General features: G+C 34.6%; 1 protein-coding gene across 9 annotated transcripts in view; it reads right to left on the bottom strand.

The window, feature by feature from the left end:
- Window positions 1-1882: 1882 nt before the first annotated feature.
- Window positions 1883-23200, bottom strand: part of SPIN1 (spindlin 1) — a 48528-nt gene continuing 27210 nt past the window's right edge. For 7 of the 9 annotated variants that reach the window (XM_087957953.1, XM_087957952.1, XM_087957954.1 and 4 more), the window contains 5 exons: window positions 20441-20640; window positions 13016-13064; window positions 11599-11852; window positions 9243-9476; window positions 1883-5339 (listed from right to left, as the gene is read on the bottom strand). In XM_087957953.1, coding sequence (XP_087814079.1) covers window positions 5140-5339; window positions 9243-9476; window positions 11599-11852; window positions 13016-13064; window positions 20441-20492 — 789 coding nt within the window. In that variant the 5' untranslated portion in view covers window positions 20493-20640 and the 3' untranslated portion in view covers window positions 1883-5139. Of the gene's footprint in view, window positions 5340-9242; window positions 9477-11598; window positions 11853-13015; window positions 13065-18619; window positions 18725-20224; window positions 20357-20440; window positions 20641-23200 lie in introns of all 9 variants that reach the window. The other 2 variants (XM_087957956.1, XM_026674230.2) reach the window with 2 other exon arrangements.

Raw genomic sequence — 23200 nt, 5'->3', positions numbered from 1 at the left:
TTTGAAGATGTGATGGAATGTGCACCTGCAGCAGCGGGGGGGGGGGGGGAATATTGCTAACTCAAGAGCTTTTCCTAGAAAGATACCTGGATCAAAACTGCAGTCTAAAATGGAAGGTGAGGGGGAACAAGAAATTTGGGATAACCGCACCCTAGAATCTCCCAGGATATATCTAATGGCCTAGACAATTATCACTTTAGTTTGGCAAGATTCTGGCCATTAGGTGTAAGCAAATAAAAGGATAGGATGCCAGTGGATTTCACTGACTTGTCTCTTGGCTTGGGCCTAAAAGAAAAGCCACTTTAAAATGCATTCAATAGTCATTCACCCAGCTGTTCTCACATTTGCACTCAGATTATGGATTCAATACAGGCATAAATTTAAAAAAATAGCTTCTAGATCATTATTAAATAGTTGTATGCAAAAATGTGGGCACTCTGATAGTGTTTCAGTGAATCCCCCCTAGGTAAAGAAAATGTATCTTAAACATGCTCAAATTCATCTGGGAATATTTTTAAGATATCCCCAATCTCACTAGATTCTGGCTGGTGAGTATATAATGCAACAGAGAATTTTTTTTAAAGACAGCACAAAATAAATCAAAATAGCTGTAGCTGTAGTGCCTGTAATAAATTAAAGGCATGCATCATTTTTACTTGCTTGCTTAATGCAAGATTGGAGCTGCAGGGAAATGTTCTATGAAATGGGAGCTACCACAGAGAATGCTTGTAGAACATGCTGGATGTTAGTTTGAAGTCCAAGAAAAATGTCTGCAAACTGGCCATATATGCAAAACAGAATTCCAGATCACTGCAAATGACCAACTGGAAGGTTACTATTTGTCTATAAGCCCATAATACTTGTATAAAAATAATTTGCAAGAGAAAGTTGTCAGGAGAGAAACCCTTCTTCCAACTTCAGTGCCTAAGATTTATTTACAGAAAAAGAGTAGAGAATGTGAAAAGAACATCTTGTCTTGTATCAGTGAAGAATCTGAAGCTGAGAAGAAATTTGATGTTTCAATTAATCAATAATCTAGGAATATCTGTAATATTAATTTAAATGAGCATTTATTTGGAGCTTACTATAGTTCTTATTTCATATTGCATTTTTATTCTGTATGTTCTGTAAGCTGCCTGGAGTGCAATTTGTTTTTAGCAATAGCTAAATTTCATAAATACCTCCAAATCAACCATGAAGCATTTACAGGTAGAGAGAGAAAGGTTTTGGTGTAGTCTTCACAGTCCCCAGGCTTGAATATGATTGATACATGTACATGCAAGCGGTCCTAAGAATAATTTGATATTAGAGGAATTTCTGTAAGGAAGAGGGGAAAAATCCAAATAGCAAGATGTCTGGTTGCAAGAAACATTTGGGAGCCTTTATTTCTGCCAAAGATGTTACAAAGGAGTTAAGTGGTTTCCAACTTTTTTGAACCTGCAAATTAGTATTTAAACTTTGTACATCCAGATGTATCAACTTTTGTCCACTTGAGGATTCACTTGAACGTACAATTTCATGAAGGATGCCTACATGTTTGTATACAACTTTTTATTGTTTAACTATAATGCAGGGACAAAGTAATGAAACATTTATCTTTTCAGATGTTTGGTTTCAACAATTTAAATAATGCAGCTCAACTGCTGACGTATTGCATTTAACTTAAATGGGTTAGTGTTTTGATCGACTTTTTAAAATAACGTATTGCCTAATATTTATCAGCATTTATCAGCATAAATAATTTTTCATTGCTAAAATAGTTTAATTACAAAATGGAGTAATTTTTTTTTAAAATTTCATTTTAATTATAAAATGGAAGAGATTTCTCTTCAATTTGAACACATCACATTTGTCTTATGAGAACAAGATTTACAGTCGTAAGTTGCACATAAAGGGTTTATTTTAAATGTTTTAAGGATAGAGTTACATCATAATTATAAAAATTACTTACAGAATTAAGTAACAGATTTAAAGATTTAAAGTGTTTATACTTCTAAATGCAGAGAACAGGGAACTGTCTACATCATTAAAAAAATGAAAATGAAACCAAGTTCTAGAGATGAAGTCATTTACCTAATTTTAAAATGTGAACACGAAGACCTTTGAACTATACACATAGCAAGAACCATCCAAATTGCACTAATGATGAAAAATATAAAAAACACAGCATTTCCAAGGAACCACACATTTATTTTTGTATTTTTTTGGTTCTTTGAAATGGTTGCAATTAATATATCCATGGAGAAGTCTTAATTTTTAAAATGCACCAATTTAAGGAAGTTAAAAATTATCCAGCAAAAAAAGCTTTTTGCACTATTGCCTGGGTTTCTAATGTGATTCTATTTCATCACAATTTAGGATTTGGCACAAAAAAAGCCTAGTACTAATTTGAACTAATTTTTATTTCTTTTTGAACAAAGTACATGGTCCCTTCAAACGCTGCATGACACATACAACTGGAAAGTTACCTCCTGTTGGCACTATGTTTGCCTCACCAGTGCATTTAATCCTACTACCACCGTTAAAACAGCACAATAAGCAAATTCACAAAAAAGAAAAACAAAATAAAAAAACCTAAACATTTTTTAAACATGCAACTTTAACTTTCTTACATTGAACATTCTACCTTCTAAGCATGCAAAAAAGGGATGGTCTGCATTTAAGTTTTGTCTTAAAATTTTACAGGGCAGCCTGACATCACATAAAACACACAATATACAACACTACAGCAGGTAAATGGAGAAAGGCCAGTAACTTTTATACACAGATCCATAGCTTGTACCACCACAAGCTTGTGATAATTTGGAAACCGATGCTGAATCCCTGGAGCAAGGGACCAACATTAGTTACCAGGGTGACAAGCACTGCATGCAGATCTGAAATATGAGCCTAAAATGAAGCCCAAAACAGATGGGCAGGGTATAAAATTAAGTCCCTAGCTCAAAAACAGAAAAGAGGTGGTCTAAGCTATCAAAAAAGCAGACAATGTGGACACTTAAAAACCCATAAAATTTATACAGAATATAGATTACTCTAAACTGGCAGAATGTGGTGTATTATTAAGAGACTTGCAGAAATCACCTCATCACAAGCTCTTTGAACATGATTTTTTCATTCTACTTAATCCTTAGCAAGTATCTTGAGATATACTCTGGATTCAGTTTATGTAGCCCACAATTCAAAGTACTACATTTACATGTTTCTCTTGTGTATGTTTAATACACACTCATTCTTGTGCCACAAATATCAACTTGGGCTCATGGAGCCAGGCTCAGCTTTGAGATTTACATGCAGGACTCTAAAGAGTCAATAGAAAACATACAGATCTGCTGGATGAAAAACACTGGGTCGCAAATCTGCTCACTTTGTTCAAGAACACAGGAACATCATGACTCAGGTACTCAGGGCTTAAAAACTGCATTGGAAAAGCTCTTCATGGAAAAGACAACAGCTTGCCTTTGGTTGCCTGTGATGAAATACTGGACATAATGCAATAGTAGCAATGGTCAAGAAATTTTAGGATACTATTTATATACGGTGAGTATTACCATTAAAGAACGTAATGAGGCACAAGCCTTAAGGCTACAATATGAATTCAGGCAAAACTAAAAAAAAAAAAAGATTAAACTGCATGGAGTTTAATATGCATACTCACACCAGAGGTAAACTTAACCTCAAAAAGCTGATCAGCAACACTTTCTAAAACTCCTCAGCCTTGTAGTTAAGCAAAGAGGTTTGGTTGAAAGCAGTCCTTCAGTCACTGCAATGCCCCGCCTCAATTTGGTTGCTGTTATGATATTTTCCACTGATTCGTTTAAAAAGTTGCCACACCAATCTACCACTTTACAAAAAAAAAAAAAAAAAAGACCCAAGAATGAATTCTGAAGCTGCAGGCGCCTTATTTACATCCATCCTCGGCTGCAGATGGCTGAACCATGGAGACTGCCTAGCTTCCGTTAGGTAGTGCACCATTAGCATGCAGAGCCCTAATGTTTTTTTTAATGTAGTTCACATTAAACAGCATACCTCAAGCAAATACAATGTACAGCACAAAAGGCGACAATAGGTTGGAATTGCACGTCTTGTCTGGACTCACCCAAAGAAGAAAGGCCAGGAGAAAAAAAGGTAGAAGCCTTCTTTAGCAGAAGATAAGGAAACAAGAAGGAATGCAGTATATCAAAATAGAAGGCAACAGATGACTTTCTTTCTCGGTAAGACAAGCCTTTAATGTATGAGGACTCTTGTGAGGTTTGTCATTACATGTAACAGATTTTAGTCCACATACAAGAATCTAAGTTGCTAGATTTGATAGACACCCAATAGTTGCTGTGTAGCATTCTTTAATGTTAACATGAATGACTAAGCTGCTACGGCACCAAGCACCTGGGTTCTGTTAAAAGTTAACAAAAAATCCTACAACAACAATATTGAGAACTGAAGGCATCCTTGCTTTAATTTTATCCAGGTCCTACATTTGATAAACACTTGCTCTGCATTTTTCTGATCAACTGCATCATATGTATACCATATTCTATTATCCTGTAATTAAAATGTACAACATTCTCATATAACAGAAGCGTAATAGTATCTGGAACATAGGACACTGATATTAATTGGTTTAGGCACTCCTTAACACTGCTTAAAATAGTTTTAATCATCTCTGCCCAAACCCCCAAAACAAGGACGTAATATGTTTAATACAAGAAAACTTAATATTACATACAGGAAAGCAATTTAATATCAAGCTACACTTGCATTGGCAGTTGAAAAGTTAAGTGAAAAGCCAAGGGAAAGTTATAATTGGGGGAGGGGGAGAAATCATATTAATGATTACATTGCTAGGTTCTTTTACACAGCTTGAATTTGCAGCTGCTGGTTTTTTTGTCCTAACTTTGTCCAGATACCCACCCACCCCAACAAGACTTCCTCTAAGAAAAGGAATTCCCCTACATAAAATGTGTCATGTTCACATCAAAGTCTATTTGTACAGTTCACAATGGAATAATTTTCCTGGCAGAGATTGTGGGTTCGCAGGGACATCTAAGCTTTCAAATAAACTGGAAAGCAGTTAAGTCTTCTGTGTCTACAAATTTTACATTGAAGGTTCCACAAGTTTGGCAAAAGTTTGCTTGGTGGCATCTAGGATGTCTTCACCAAATCATAGACATAAATATGGAAATCATCATCAAACTTGATGAAATAGACAGAGGGTTTGGCTTCAACTTGATGAATGACCATGCCAGTCCTTTTTGAGCCATCTTCTTTGGCATATTCCACTTGTTTTCCAACTAGGCTGTCTACAACTTCTCCAGGTTCCCGCTCTGCTGGAGGTGAATCGTCTAAAAAGACAAAGTTTATATTAAGACACAACAGCGTTTATCATAATGTATCCTTCTTAAGTCCATTTCTTCATGACAATTATCTATGTTACCACTGTCAATTTATTTACTTCTAATGATAAGCAGAAGGCAAAATGTTTTTTTTTCAAAAGAGAAGTTGCTTCTTTACAAATGAAAATAAAATACCAGGAATATATTATTGCAAGAGATCCATTTCAAGCACCTTAGAACAAAAGATACATTTATGGCATACATAGACAGAATGGATGTTCTCAAAATTTTATCAATGACTAATTGGATTGATTGAGTAGGTAATGTCTTATTCAAATGAATAATTATGTAACCTGGGTAAATATATTCTACTTCATGAAGCATAAGCCAAAATTTCAAATGTCAACATTATTTCTCTTTAAACTCAGGGTCAACAGTCCAACAAATTCTTATTTAATATAGATTAAAATATTGCCTAGTATAGAAAATAAAAAGTGATATTTGTTAATTTTATTGTTAGTTGTTCATAATTCATTTTAAAAAAACCTAACAACTTCACATTCAAAGTTTGTTCTTAATAATATATAACACATTAAAATGTTTTAAACTATTTTACAGAAAGATATTATCAATATTTCATATATATATTTAATACATTTAATGGTCCAAAAGTATCTTCTTATGGCCTGACCATTAACGATCCCTCTACCAAACCACCTGGCTTTGACCTTTTTCTGGTTGAAATTGAACATAATTAGGTGTGATACTGGAAGAAGTTCCTCTGCCCTGTATCAGTGGGAATGGAAAGATTCCTCTTGTTGCGATTGTGGTGCTAATATGCAAACTATTAAGCATATTGTACAAGATAACCCATTCTGTAAATTATGTGGTTCTCTAGAAAATCCACATGAAGTAATGCCAGATGCAATAGTCTGGATAGCTGAATTAGAAATCCAGTTATGAGGCCACTGCCATATCCCCATGGAAGTTTTACTTATAATTACAGAAACTGTGTATATTGTTTACTTCTGTTCTGTCATGTTTTCATCATACGCTAAATAATAACAACCTATGCTTACTAAGTCTAAAATGCTAAAATAATGGAGCATTAATGGACAAATAATCTATTAAGATATTACAATATACAATAAACATGTATGACATAGAGTACATAGGAACTTACTATTTTCAAATCATATGTTTTAAAATAAAATGACATAACATTATATTTTTGTAGTAATAATCATTCTACTATCACAAGATATTATTGTTAATAAAAGTAAAGGCAATTTTCATGCCCTAAGAAAGTATATGCTTACAGTACTTTCTATTTTTCACTTTGATGCGTCTCCAAAATATACATTAAAATTATTGTTGTTAGTCACAAAATTTTAATCAAACTCAGTAATAAAACTCTCCTTCTCTTGGGCATAAACTTATTCCATCCATACTAAAAAAAAAGTGTTCAGCCTCCCAAACATGACCAACATCTAAGACCATAATTATTATCTTTTGCAATGATTAGGTAGATTTATTATTTTGATGGTTAAAAGTATTTAGGCTGTATGTTTGTTCTTTTACAGTCTAATTTTTTAAAATATTCTTATTTAGTAAAAAAGAAAACCAAAACAAATTAAACTACCAGTTCAAGATTATGTATATACTAAGTATGTGACAAAATAGTTGTCGTACCTGTTCTGAATGTTTTAAATGTAGACTATGCTTTAAAAAACAAACACCTCGTTTCATTGTGCCAATAATCATTTGATCTTTGTAGATGCTTCTGCTTAAAAACAATGAGTACATGATTCCCCAACACCCCAAGCAAGGATGGTGAGGCAATCTACTCTGCATATATGTGAAATTCTCTCTCCCTCAGACACATATATCCATGCATACTTTCACTGGATTCTCACATTTTTATTTTGCAATGCAATTCATAAATAAAAGCACAAAATGATATGTATGTTTCCAGGAAAGACCGAAAGCTGATGTAAAAATGGGATGCTGGGAAAAAAAACAGAAAAAGTAATTGAGCTATAAACTGAGCTGGAAAGATTCACCAATTCCCAAACAGTAATTTCTTAACCTAACAAATATTCTAATCAAACTTAATAGGCCTAAAAGTTACTGCAGTGTGTCTAATATTTCCATCTCTTTCTTTAAGCTTCAAACTGACACAATAAACAATGAAGTCTTTGAATAAGTCTTTTTTTAGCCATAGGAAGCTTTGCAATAAAGGAAGCAAATTTGTATGCAGTTGCAAGAGAAGGCAATAATAAGAGTATCTTTCCACCATGCTCTCTTCAAGCTGAAATATTCCACTGGAAATTAAGTCACAGAAGTGGATGGCAAACATAGAACGTTAAATGCTAGTGACTTATCTTTGAAAGTACACTTGGAGTCAAGACATGTCATGGAAAAAATCCAAAAACATAACATTGTTTTAAGAAATCACAAAAGGTGAAGTCACTTACTAAAGAAAATCATTCACTTTGCAATTATTATGCATATACTATAAAAACATCAAAATTGCTATAAACAAGTCTGCAATAAAAACATGGCTACTTTTTTTTGAGAACTGTGGTAATTTGAAGAACTGTTGCTGGCACTAAGTTACAAACAACTGTGTTATTAAAAATCATAAATACCTGCATCACCAAAGGCAAACTGGTGATACTGCAAGGGCTTGTTCCAGAAGCTGACCACAACCTGAAAGTGACTCCTGGTCCCCATTTCTTTTCAATCCTACAGTATTTCACTTTCAGGAGAGCCCCTCTCACGTGTTCCCATTACACAAAGCACAGTCAGTTTTGCAAAAAAAAACTTGTATCCTTCCTGCCTTTTCTCTCCCATCCTGGGTAAGGTCACACACTGTTTTTCTCTGAACAAAATCTCCTATAAATTAAGCTCACAACACATGGTGACTTAACTGGTACATCCGTATTATTTTTTGGCAGTGATGTAGAAATGGTTTGTCATTACCTTCTAGGAGTATTTTTCATCTTCCCAATCTTGTTTATAGCTCTAGAATTTCTGTTGGTCTCCCAGCAAAGTACTATGTCTAACTGCTTTGCTTTTTGAAGATCAGCCAGGTTAGCTCAATGGTGCTGACTGCAGTAACAGTGCTGCCATACCTTCTCATTATTTCCAACAGCCTCCCTTTAAGCCCCACCCCCTTTAAGATATTCACAGCCTCACTAGTATTGTTTTTTATCAGTCCTTTAAGGGCAGGTCACAAAACAAATATTATTTCAGGAAAACTCTTTATTATACTAAGTTCAAATAAACAGAATCTTCAAAGCCTGACCAAGTTTATCCCATCTTACTATCTTGAATTTCTTTCTTACTCTTCTTTCTATCTTGGACTAGGCAAATTTTTCTGCAAGTCCCTTTTAATGGTTCTCTCCTTTGTTTTTCCCCTTAATGGCTCTTGTACACATAAGTACTACATTCATTTACATGATTTTTTTTGCAAGCTTCATCTTTCCTTATTCCCAAATAGTGGAATCTGAATTTTCCTATAGCTAGATGTAAATATAGGACACAAGGTAGCATTATATTCCATAAAGGAAAAGGAAAATAGAAATTTAAGAACTTTAAACACAATCTAGATAATTATTATTTCATATGCCATAGATGTGAACACTACCACTGCAGCAGTCAATTCTCTCGTCTTCCCTTCCAATTAAGTATTTGTCATAGAAGCCTAAAGATTCATTTTGACTGCAGAACATTCAAAACGTGCAACAATTGTGTTGAAGAACCTTTCTGTTCTCCACTTTGTGTAGTTCTCAGATCTGCTCGCAAGAATTATTCTTTGTTTTAGCGATAAAATTTATTCTCAAAAGTCCTGTATTCCAGAACACTTTTGAGAATTTTAAATTGATTTTTATGTACAGATCAACTTACTGGAATCAGGCATAATACGGAGATCGCCTTCTTTGTAGTCATCTAAGAGCTGGTACATGTACAAGACAGGATCCTTTTCATAGGTGATATAAAACCATGTCTTCATTATAGGTGCTTGAGCCAAAACCATACCCCTCCATTCATCTTTTGAGCCGTCTTCTGTCTCAAACATATGCTCTACTGCTTTGCCAATCATTATGTCTGCCAGGTGAGCATCACTGATCCGAGACGAAGCTGAAAGATCCAGTTCAATGCTTGGTTAACATTATAAGCTATACACATTTTACTTAGATGCCAGAAAAATAGTATAAATGCAGCCATTGAGCATTTAGCAAACCTCAAAACTAGATAAATACTTGATTTTACTCAAGAATTTATTCAAGATTAACATAATTAAAAATTCTCTGTATGGGATTTAAGGATATTCAGCAATCACTTAAAAGCTGAAGAAAGCACTTCTAATTAGATTAAAGTAACATTTTGCATTAAGCACTAAATAAGATTCAATTTTAAACTTGACTTCAATAACAAAAAAGAAAAAATATTGAATTTTAATTTAATCTTAATAAGGATTTGTTAGGAAGTATTAATCCCACTCTACAACAGTTTAGGCCTATTAAAACATTTGCTGCTGAATGAAAATGATTGTAGAGATGGGGCAAAATGGTGTGAAATTCAAATAAAGTGAACAAGACTGCATAAACGTTTTAGGAAACTATAACAGCTTACTGAATTATATTATCAGTATTTAAGATTCAGCAAGGATTGATGAATGTGATTTTGAGTCATTTCATTAGAAACAGTCATTACTGACTGAATTGAAAAAGGGAGCATCAGGATCTCATAAATATATAGCAGCACATCTGATAGATCTCCATCCTGCTTCATATTAAGTAATAGTTTACCAGGGAGTCTTTATTCGGCCTCTATGCAGATTAAATCTTCTGGCAGTGATTTCCCATAAACAAAGATAGGCTGTGTTTTCACTAAATCATAGTCTGTTGTTCTACCTTGTACTAGACCTACTGGGATACAGTCTATATACAGTTCTTGCCATGGGTGTTGGTATTGGCCGAACGAAGGTAGGTTGCTATCATGATTCCATTGAAAAACTTAACATATAGGTAATCATATGTAGAGATAAATCTAGAAATCTTGGAAAATCATATTCATCATAGAAGGCATCAGAGTAGTTCATCAGACTAGAAACTGTATAATCATAATATCGTGTCCAGATATAGGATTTGCTAATCCCAGCTACTGATTTGGCAATTTATGGTTATAGCCACTGTTCCACCAAAACTCCAATTATTATTTGCATGGCAAATAATTCTAGAACACTGACAATAAATTCAGACTGAGCAAAGGTAGGGGGAAATTAGGAATTGGGGCTATTTACGGTTGATTCACTTTGCTCTTAGGGATGGGAGGCCAACCTGTTTGTGAAATTGCTTTCATGGAGGGCCTCTCTGAACATTTGTCAATGCAATAAATACTTTCAAAGAAGTGCATAGCTGTAATGAAAAGTAGACTAGCTTTTTTCAATACCATAACAATAACATCCTGCCTTTATATATTTAACTCATGATGGTAAATATACATAATACTCTTGCTTCCTACTTTCCCCAAAACAAAGTTCTATGAGATAGATTGGACTGAAAAAGAGTGACTTTAAAACTGAAAAGTTTCCCGGCCAACTTTCACGGATAAGGGATCCCTAGAAACCACAATCTCCTGGTTTTAGGCCAGTATCTTCATCACTATACAAAATTGGCTCTTTTTACAAATATTTCTCCCTGATTAAATTTCTGTAATTCTAGCCCCCCTTGAACACTGGATTAAGCAAGAACAGAGGCTATACATTTAATAAATAAAAAATGATTTATCTCAAGCTTGTTCAATTTTACCACAATCATTAACATTTATATCAATATTATTTGGAAGTGTTTTTCTTAGAAGCTAATTTAGTAACAAAAAAGGATTCTTCTGTTGGCCTTTAATATGTAAAGCTCATCCTTGAAAAGGTTCTCCAGGAGGATTTGGTAAAAATTCAGCAGAAGGGATAGGCTATGATTCTTAGTAAACTGGATGCATTTCCGGTTCTCTATCATTTGCCAATTTTTTATATTTTAATGTGCTTTGTGGGATATGAAAATGTTTATATTTGCACTTTAAACAGGTACTATGTTCAGTTGGCAGCTGTTCATAATGATATGTGGGGATTATTTTTAAATCAGTAAAATTTCTATCTAACATTCCCTGGGTGCAAAAAATCTTTATCCATTCACTTCTATAGCCTATGACACTATTTGAACATTAACACCCAATGCTTCTAAGTCTCCATCAAAATACTTACCAACTCGGTCGGGAAGGACTTCAAGTGCTGAAACCCTCTCATCTTTGTGCAGTTCTAGTCCATAGACACAATCAAATCCATCGTATTTAATAAGGAAGAGAGAGGGGTTTACAGGAACCTGGTCTAGGACTGTGCCTTTCCACTGTGTCACAGGCCCACTCCCTTCTTTCCATCCATGTTGTATTCTGCAGCCTACAATATTTCTTCTGGGTTGAGAAATGGGTTTACTTGGTCCCACGTTGTTTCGATGCTTTCTGTATTTATATATAAAGCCATTAAGATTAAATACATTGAAAAATTGTATTATGTTGCAGAAGCTACTCAGAGTCACTTTGAACTGAAAGATTGGCAGCAAATCAATTTAATAAAAATATGAAGTATTTCATACTTAACTACTCTTTTCTATTAGGAAATGTAGTTATTTAATGCACATACACGGACACAATTTTCATCAAGGAATCAAGTCCACAGAACACTTGCAATACATTCAGTAAATGATATTATGGCTGTATCTACTTCCAAATATATCCTTATTTGAGAGATGAAGTTTTGGAACGTTCTAAAATTATTTCATGTGATTCTAGAATTATCCTGGAAGTGGACTCTGGCTGAACTCCAGAAAATTTCCACTTTAATGTAGCACTCTGATCTTGGCCAAGTAAACACTAGTCTTTTCTTAGAAATATATGTTTTGTAACTAACGTAAATTTATTTTACCCCTCTGGTTTCAACAATATGTATTCCAGTATAATCTTTGGCTCCAAAGCATAACATTCTGTATTTATTAAAAACAATGCCCCCCCCCCCCCTCATTTCTCCCCTGCAACTTGACAGATTTGTATTCTATCAAAAAAGCCTCCAGGGCTAGGGAACACTTGAGACAATTTGGGTATATGAGAAATTACAGGCAAGGCTTTGGAAAACCTAACAGCCTTATATTTCCATGCTGAAAATTCCTTAATCTTGAATATATGAAATTTGATTTTAGAGGTGTAGAAAAACTTTACCATTCTTACCATGAATAACTAATGTTGCTTAACATGAATTCAGTGTGGGTCATATAATAGTTTTTATTTCTTGATAAAAGTATTATATAGCAGTAGGTTGAGATGGGATAAAAATACCTTTCAACTCTATAAGCATATCATTGTCTATTTTATGCACCTCATATTCTACATTGTTTAGCACGTTTTTCTCCACATGATAAAATTGATATATTATAGAAGAGAACACAAGAGGAGATAAGTCTTCTCATAACTCCCAAGTTAGATAAAGTCTAAAAATGTCCAGATAACTTAGTTTTTTGAGGAGAAGATTTGCAGATCGCACAATGAACAGCTACTCTTCACGAAACTCTACAATTGCAGCTCCCTCATAAAAATGGAAAGCGTGAGATTAAAATGACAACACTACTTACTTGTGGGAAGCTCTTTTCTTCATCATGCTGGCAGAGACACCTGCATGCCCTACAAGAAAAAAAGCAAACAAGAACTAAGAGGCAAAGTTGCATGATGGGAAAGTTTAAACTTTATTCTTATTTCACAGAGTATTTGCTGTGGTTATACATAGAGCATATCAATCAAATCTAATCTATCCTAATTTAAACCAATCCCAGTGAATTAAACTTTTACCTCTGTCCCCAAAGATACTTGGTATTCATAATTCAAAATTAGGCTTGCATGAATAAGAGCATACATTTTCTATCCCAACATTATGGATAACCTCCCCTCTTTTCAGAAACTGTAGAATAATCAGATTAAATGGTTATAAAGTTTGGTTCTTTAACATTCATGTTGCCAGATAATGTTAGTCTGTTATTTGTCTCTCCCTAAATATAATCAGTCTCCAATGACAGAAGACAGAATCTGTAACTAGGTTCACTTAGGTCCTCGAATAGAAAAAAAAAATCTTTTATGTTATTGGTTAGACAATTTTCTTACACAGCTGTTTTGGTTCTCATACTGTTAAAGAACTAATTATCAAAGGTAAAACAGTACAGTGGAACCTCAGGTCACGAACGCTTCTGTTCGTGACCAAATCGGGTGACGACAATTTTTTTTTGCTTCTGGTTGCGAACAGACCTTTGGGTGCAACGAAGCAAACCTGAAAATTGCCACAGGAATTTCTTCTTCAGCACTAATTTTTTTTGGTCCACACATGTGCAGATGGTTGTGCCCGAAATCAGGTTGTGACTGTAGTCCTGGAATGGATTACAGTCGTGACCCGAGGTTCCACTGTATCAATTTTTGCAGTTCAAGAATATTTTGGGCTACCTCCATGATCACAATGAAAATATCTGATAAAACCTGAAATTATAGGAAATTATTTTTAAAACATATCTCAAATATGTCTTGCATATGGCGATGATTATTATGTATATGGCGATCATGTTCTAGAACTCTATGCATTGTTAATACCCTATAGATCTTGACCATATAAATCTGACCTATAAAAGAACAAACCAACTATAGAGAAGCATTTATCCCGTCAAAACTTTTTCTTAATTTGAAAAGAGAAAGATAATGTCCATTTTAGACAAATACTGTTGTTTTTGTAACCTGCACGTAGTTGCTAAATGCTGGCATAGTGGCATACCAACCTAGTCATTATACCAAAAGAGATTTTTTAATGCAACCCTATCCATTTTACCATTTGTCTTTTATTCCAGACTTATTAGAATTTGTTGATGTTTTGGTCTATTCACAAATAATTTAGATTCTTTAGCTGGGTGCTGCAAATATAAAATAGTTTGACAGGTGGTTCTCCACTTAGGATTTTAATGATGGTTCTGTGATGGAATGTGCACCTGCAGCAGCAGAGCGGGAGGGTTTTTGCCAATTCAGAACTTTTTCAGACTGAGATCTGGATCAAGAGACTGCATAATCCTGAGATGGAGGGGGTGAGAAAGAAAGAGGTTAAGAATAGCCTCATCCTCTCAGGATATATCTCGTAGCTTAGAAAATTATTGCTTTATTTTGGCAAGATTCTGCCTATTGTGTATAAGCAAACAAAGGACTGGACAAATTGGATCTGTCGGTCTCTTGGGCTTGAGCCTAATGGCTTCAAAGTTATAACAGCCTCGGAAAAAGTAACTTATAATCTAACCTTGAAGTTGACCATCCTACCATCCCTGCAGTCACATGATCACAATTCAGACGCTTGGCAACCAGCTTGCATTTATGAAACTTGCAGAGTCCCAAGGTCTCATGATCATGATTTGAGACTTTCCCAGATGACAAGCAAAGTCAGTAGGAGAAGCCAGATTTGCTTAACAGCCATGTGATCTGCTTAATGACCACAGTAAAAATGGCCTTAAAACTGGGTCCAGTCATGTGCTGACTTACTTAACTGCATTGCTTAGTGATTCAGTCCCAATGGTGGACATAAGCTGAGGACTACCAGTAAAGCTCATAGGCATTTGTTGAGTACACTACTACTAACTTAATATTTAAGTTGTGTTGCACAAAATATTCAAGTATTTCAAAATTGGCAAAAATAGCATATTAAATGAAATTAATGATATCAAGAAATGTATTAACATATTCTGACAAGCTATTAAACATGAATAATTAAGTCTTCTTGGGCTAGGCCAAGTTATCTGCTTGAATAGTAATCCTTTTCCTTTACCTAAATTGGAAGCTTAACAGACTTGCATTCAGAAAATACGCTCTTGAAGCTTCTAAAGCAGTGGTTCTCAACCTTCCTAATGCCACGACCCTTTAATACAGTTCCTCATGTTGTGATGACCCCCAACCATAAAATTATGGCTCGGTTCCTAAGACCATCGAAAATATGTGTTTTCCGATGGTCTTAGGCGACCCCTGTGAAAGGGTTGTTTGACCCCCAAAGGGGTCGCGACCCACAGGTTGAGAACCACTGTTCTAAAGAAACCCTTAACCCTTATCAAGGGCATCAGCTGCAGTGCAATTTAGGATATGCAACACATTTTTTAATATTAGAATTTTCATTTTTATCCCCAAAGACTGGCTAAACCCAAATATAAGATCAGTTAGGACAAAAATGCTGAAATGCATATATTAAGATACTGGTCTATAATCAAATGAAATCATGAAGAGCAAGCAAACAATTCACTGCCTACTTTTTCAAAGCAAGATATCAGAGCCACAACTTTGATATTCTAACATAGTTACTACTAATAGAACCATTTTTTATTAAAATTGTGCCAGACATGTTGCTGAATACCTAACATTGTAGTTAAGATATAGCCCAAAATACAGCTTTGGAAAGTAATATATAGCTACTTGGAAGTTTAAGATGGGCCATGTGACGGAAAACACATTATTAATATTCCTGTAGAACAGAAAAAAGACTTAGAAGAAGCCTAGAAGATTTAGTAGCAACAACACAATAAGGGAGATCCTATTATAAAAAGAGCTTGTCATATAATTCGAAGACATTAGTAAATTCTCTTATTATTCAACTTAAGGAATAAATGTTGCCTTTACATTTTTTGAGGGGTGGGCAAAAGCCAGATGTTTTCATATTAGCAATAATATGCACCAGATAGAATTGCTATCACAGTTATCTAGTGTAATTGGTTTCAGCGTTCACCAAAATTATTAAAGATTATCAACTGGCAGATTGTCACTACAATAAGCATGACAACTGATTTAATGTACATCACAGTAATGCATTATTTTACATAATTACAAGGAAAGCAACTTATGGTAATACATCCAGCATTTATGGAATGGATACGGAAGGATTTGTCACCATTTTGAAAAAGTCATAGCATTTGGATCTTCTAAATAGAGAAAACAAAGTAAATGCAATGTGTGTTCTGATTATTACTTATCAAAATGTGCATCCTTATCTTCATTCACAAAACTATAAATGGATTGAAGCAATAACGTGTTGATACACAATATAAAACAGTATAGAAAGTTTCTATACAGATTGTCTCTAACACAATATTTTAATATTTAACTTATTTTATTTTATCACTTATTAACTGCCAATCTAACAAAGTATAATTATATTTCATTTTCCACTATTGGGTTTCAATGACTATCACTTCCTATTCCATGCAAGTTTTATTTAAGCCAGATATATTTATATTGTACTCTGATAATTACAAACCAGCCAAATAGTAGATTTTTATACTGTCATTCATAAAAATTAGACAAACCTACTGCATTTTTTCTTCTATCAGAAATTCTCTTGTGGTTTTAGAGCAGGAAAATCAGTGGACCAAGTTTTCTTAAGCAGTGGTCTTTTATTAGGATATTGAATTTAGTAGGCGGAACAATAAAGTGTACAGTAGGCCTAACATACAGTTGTAGGTGATTAGTTAGAGTGCTGACTCATGCATGATGCAATCTACGCTATGATTGGTTGCTGTAAGTATAAAGGCAAATTGTCCCCTTTTTCCCTCCTTTTTCTTCTGTCTGTTCTATATACTGTTCAGATTTACCTCATGATATTCCTGTATTCCTGACTATTTTGTGTTCTTCCTTTTCTGGACGATGACAGACTGCTGCAAATTTGAATGTTAAAATATATTTATATTTATACAAAAGACTACCAAGTTTGTGTCAATGTCTCTGACTTCATCTGGACAGCTGCTGCGCAATTCCCTGTCTATATATATATATATATTTAGCCAGGTTGATTGGATAGTATAGAAGCAGCTAAATTCTGTGCATTTATTTGCTGGCTCTGGGAAACTAGACACAAACCTAATACTAAGATTTAAACACTGGATTATAATTTTGTGATAATTTTTAAAAATTATTGTAATGAAGTTATATTATAATTTGGTATTTTATGTTCTTGTTTTATATTGATGTATACTGCAGCTATGATCAAAGTAAATATTCATGATAAATCACAAACATTTCCCTCATTTAAAATGTCAGTGCCTTTATCTCTTGTGATATAATTGCTTACTAATGGTGATTTCTTCTTCTTCTGGCTTACAACTGTTACAATCAATTATTAGAAAAATAACTTGGCTATCCCGATAACGCTGGAATAATCTTGACCAATAAGGAATATTTATTTTAATTTTTATATCCCATGCATATATGCTTTGAATGGCTGTAGAGTTGTAATTGCAGGAATGTTCCAATCTCGGATGGCAAACCTCAGATAAAGAATGTTTCCAAGCAAATACAACTCAGGTAAACAAAGTCACTAATCTAAAGGAGGATTAGAGAGAGGAAGTAAACATATGTTAGACTTTAACTAGAGATAATTAATTGTATGGATTACTATGCTAAACAGTAACGAAAGTTAAGCAGTAACCAAAGTTAACCAATGATGGAAGATAATTAAAAATGTGTATAAATGCAAGACTAGACTCCAATAAAGATCATCATGATTCAGTTGTTCATGATCAAACAACTCGACTGCCTCGTCATTACAACAAATGGCTTATAACATTAAAAACATACAAATTAAAAATGGAAAAAGATCTTAAAAGTATTTATAGACATTTCTAATAAGAATTAGCTAGTAAGGGTAGGCAAGGCAAATAACCTCAGACAAAATTTATACTGCTATGGGGTGGAATGGTTTTAAGATGATCACTAACACTTTGAACTGAACCCAGAAATAAACTAATTAGTGTAGCTCTTTTGCAGTGTAGCTGAAGAATCAATTATGTAGTGATGTCAAATATTTAGCACTATCTCTTTCGCTACATTTTAAACCTGTAATAATCAAAATTTAATGGTATTAAAATGTAGCCATAGCCACATGCAATATTCACTACAATACACACGCACATACACACAATATATTTATGACCACAGAAAAGGTTTGTGACATTTTGTATTATCTCATAAAATGCTTTATAATAATTATGTGTCATAAAATGTTTTATAAAATTTGCCAATTTCAATTAAATGGAAGATATGAGGTTTAGGATTTTGGACTTTATTTTATTTTAAAGACAAGTAGTTAACCTTTTTCTGTTTAAATCTATGTGAGTTAGGATCCTGTGAAGTTATTTTTGTTAGGGTCTTCATTAACTTTCCAATTCATCTTTTTAACTCACCCCTCCTTTGATATTATTCTGGTTGGGGGTCTCAAGGATGTATCTTAAATCAGAATGTGAAAGTGATAAACTACTTGTCTCCACCTTCAAACTGGACATGATTTCCTAGAATGATCGAAATTATCATATAGGATGGTGACATTATTTTCACTATCAACTAAAAACTTTTCCATACTTGCTACATTCACTCTCTTTTGTCACTATTACACAACATTTATCGTGCAAATTGGTTTCTTTCCTTAAAAACACATGTTCAGAAATATATTCCAACTATTTTTTTCCTATAATAAAGTAGAAATTGCAACATTACGTTATAGTCCAGGCTTTCTTTTGGTGATCACTTTGATTAATAGTCATCTTCAAAAAAATGAATCAATTTAATCTTTGTTAGGGAGTCTCCCTCCATCCAGTTTTTTTAACACACAATCCAGTGGGGCTTCATTCCTTTTTTTAGTCCAAAATGGGACCAAAGGCTTTCCTTCACCCCCTTCCTTTTGAAAGTTAGTGGGTTGGCTTCCCTGAAGCTTCCTTTATCCAGAATTTGAATCTTTCTGAATTTCAGGTAGACTTATATGGGGAAACTGAAAACAGCACTTAACCTTTTCATGATCTGGACTGTCAATTTGTCCCAGAGACTTAGTCTCCCTTCTTCTCCAGTGATTTATTCTTTGCACCCCTCACTGTTGATATTTGAGCAATCTGAGCTTGTGTGGCCCTTTGGGAAAATTAATTGACCAACCCCTATCTATGCCAATTGTTATCCATAGTTAATATCAGTTTTGGCTGGCAAGTTTTTATCTGATCTAAGTTGTTAAAGTTAGTAGATAGCATGCTTCTTTTTTGTCAGACTCAGGTTGCTAAACCTTAACAGAAATAGATAATTCCATATGGAGTAACCTGACTAAAGTTTGTTCATTTAGCTGGAATTAAGATACTAGCTTTCAGACACACTCTAAGTTCTTCTATTTAAGGTACCTTGGTTCAAAAATAGTTGCCCTATGAGGCACTTTATTTTGCCCAGTTTAGAGACATCATATTTGTAACACACAAAGAGACACAGAGACACCCCTTACCTATATATGTCAAAAATCCAGCACCATTCCTTGTCCTACGTTTTAAATTTATTATAGGACAACACTCTGCAATAACCTAATATTTATATGCAGTATATTACACTATACAATGCAAAGTCTGCCTGAAATGATTTAAGGGATGATATAAACAGCAAAAGACATTCTGTCAAATTATGTCAATATATGAGGACAGCAGAAAAACTACAACTAAATCCTCTGCACCTAAATGCAAACATTCTTAACTGTGCACAGCTGGCCTACGTTTTTCAGCATGGTTAATTCATGCTGCATACGGACTGTAAGCAAAGCCTGCCTAAATATTTCTGCATATCATTTTTGATTAAAAAGAACCAAAGCCTTTTCAGGACAAAGCAAATTTAGGCAGACACCTGCACATGCAAGATAATATACAAAGAAGAAAAGAGTAAGGACAATCAGTTTTAAACTGATTAGAATTTTTGAAGAGACTTCCTGATCTAGATCTCCTGTTTAGTAGCCAACAGTTCTAAGGAACAGCAGGAACATCACCTACCCTCTTACGTCCCTCTTGCCATGTTGAGCATTCCAGTATGAATGTGCCAGTCTACATTTGCAGTGGATGTCTAGTGTGACAAACGCAAGAAACTAGCAGAACTCTCAGGTACAGGCATCTGGCCTCCAACACCTAGAAGCACCACAATGCAAGATATGGATCTGCAGCCATCAATGTTTGCTATCCACTGTTGGGATCTAGGATAGTATTACCTACCTGCATCAGCTCTGGATCGCTGACCTGGTGCCTTTCCAAATGGGGTCTTCATTCATCAGTATTTAAGTGAGCAGCAAAGCTGCTAAACTAGGGTGAAAATCCAGTTCGGTGTGGAGCTGTAAGGTTTCTCTGTCTTGGAATAATAATACCAAACTCCAAAATGGGATTATTTTCCCTTGATGATCTTCAATTACAATATTCTGCAAATGAGAAAAATAATTAGTAAAAGGTCTATAGAATAATTGTAAGAGATTCTGTGCATCTAATTGGGCCAATGAAAGATATAGACACCAAGTCACAATGATAAATCAATTGCATGTGTCTCCACACTGCAAGCTCCATTCTTATGCATATGCATTATGATGCCTGACAAAGACATAAGTTGCAAAGTTTCTGTTGTGACATCATGACACATTTCATTACTTGGTTTCCTTGTTCCTTCCCTCAGACTACACTGCTGAAGGACCTCTAGACACAACAACCTCTTTCCAACATGTTGTTGAATCACTAAGGATTGTAGTACAGTAAGGCTATCATCATTCTTACTTATTTTTCTTTGGATTGAACAAAGTTAGCAGTTTTCACTAATCTAGCTTTAAAAAAACTGATTTCTTATTTTTCTTGAAGCTTAGACCAGCAAAAATGTAATTTCTTTATTTCCAACATCTTGCTGAGTACTTCCTCCACACGTAATATTTTCAAAACCAGGTAATTCTTAAAATACAGCCATGTTTTCTTTAATTTGTATGGAAAGAGAATAGAGATTCTCCAAAAAGGCTTGTTACTTATCTGATCGGGGTGGGGTAGGATAGGGTGGTGTTCTTGGAGTGACAATCTATGAAGGCAAACACACAGGTCATGCACCTGTGCACAGTTCATTAAATATATTTTATAGTTTAAAGCTGTAGTTCTCAACCTTTTCTTCATCACAGACCTTTACATACCTTTTATGGCCAAAGATCATGGCCACAGACCACCAAGCTTAACTAAAGATTTAAATCACAACATTTCTTCAAGACTTCGCAGACCCTCAGGGGTCCACAGACTACAGGTGGACAACCACTGGCTTATAGTATTCCTGGTGGGAATCTTGCCCCCTTTTCAATTTGTACCATGGATTTGGAGCATGATTTGATTAAGCTAACTCCCCTCAGCTTTAAAAAAAAAAACATAGTGAAACTGAACACCAAACATGTAGAATGGATGTAACCATTCACAGAACACTACTGAAAAATTCCAGTTACATCTGATGCACTAAAGTGAGGCTTACAAAAACCTTTTCATAAACTTGTATTAGTCAAAAAGATACCATGCTCCTTCTGATTTTTTTGGGGTCACTGTAGGCCAACATGGCTTTCTTCCTCCAATTAATATAAAAGGATCACTATTATTTTACCAATTCATCATAAACATGATTATCTTTCTCTTTTTAGACAAACATTGTGAAGAAAGACAATTTTTAAAAGGGGTCTTTCATTTTAGTTTCAAATGAAAGTCAGTCACCATTTGGACATCAATAAAATAGTTTTCTTTCAGTTTTGAAGAATTGGAAAACCATGGTAGGCCCAATCCAAGTAGGCCCAATCCAAGCAACAGCAGATTTAAGGAAAAGTTTGGACAAATGTCAATCTTACCCCATGAAAATAAAAGAAGGATCACATCTACGCAAGGCACATAATATTCTCCGTTGGTGAGTTGATGCTACAATGCCATCTTTTATGATGGCAATTCACTTGGGGGTCAATCTGAAGGGCTTTGACTACATACAGATCAGGCTTGAAAGATTTGATAACATAAAAAGGACCTTCCAGACAGAATGATGAAATATGCAAGTTAGAACTCGTAAAGCAATTTATTACTTATCGGAAAAAAGTTGAGTACTGTTTGCTGGAGGGTGGGAAGAAGAAGTGGTTATGAGGTATATTCTTATATGAGAGGAGCCATGTTATCTTATGAGTGAAGTACACACCCAAATTTGGTGAATCTGGCTTTGTAAAGAGTCAGTGCTCCTTATGTATTAAGTCCTCAAAGGATTTACTTTTAGCTACATATTGTCATTGGGAAAACCTATTTATGTAACTGTTAAGAGTAGTAACTGACTTGATAGCACAGAATCAATCAATATGTAAGAAACTCCTTGAGGACAGATGAGAAGGCATGAGGACCTTCTTTAGGTTAAATTCTGAGGTGATGAGCAACTCAATCCACCTTGCAAAATGGGAAGTTAAGATCCAGGTGATCCATTTGCTCTTAATGGGTAGAAGTGGTTTGGAAAAATAAGAAGTAAAATGCAACAGAGGAGCAAATCATGGCGCCCAAAGCTACCATACAGTAACAATTGTGCAGTTGATAGAATTCCTCTGGATTTTTGCAAGGAAACTGCTCAAAAGGAGCATCTGTGGGGAAAAAGCATAACTGAAATCTATTCTGATAGAACAGAAAGCATAACCTAAAATCAAGGTACCTATTCTGTCCCTCAAGTAACCAGGACCTTTGCCATGTATGGCTTTATGAATAGCAACCTAAGTTTGTTCTTGAAATAAAATGGCAACCAGTGCAGCTTGTAAAGCAGAGATATTAACTTGGGCATACTGAGATATGCCTATTACTGCCTGTGCTGTTGCATTCTAGACCATTTGAAGTTTTCAGTGGTCTTCAAGGGCAGCCTCACATATAGTGTATTACAGTAGTCAAGCTGCAAAATAAAACAACTGGTAGAAAGGGAATGTTATGGGTCCTGTCTATGATGGGGTCATCTGG

The sequence above is a fragment of the Notechis scutatus genome, chromosome 2 (assembly GCF_049901735.1).
Source record: "Notechis scutatus isolate UNSWTSFEM ecotype Mainland chromosome 2, rNotScu1.2, whole genome shotgun sequence".
Taxonomy (NCBI): Eukaryota; Metazoa; Chordata; class Lepidosauria; order Squamata; family Elapidae; genus Notechis; species Notechis scutatus.
This window is presented reverse-complemented; position numbering and strand designations above follow the sequence as displayed.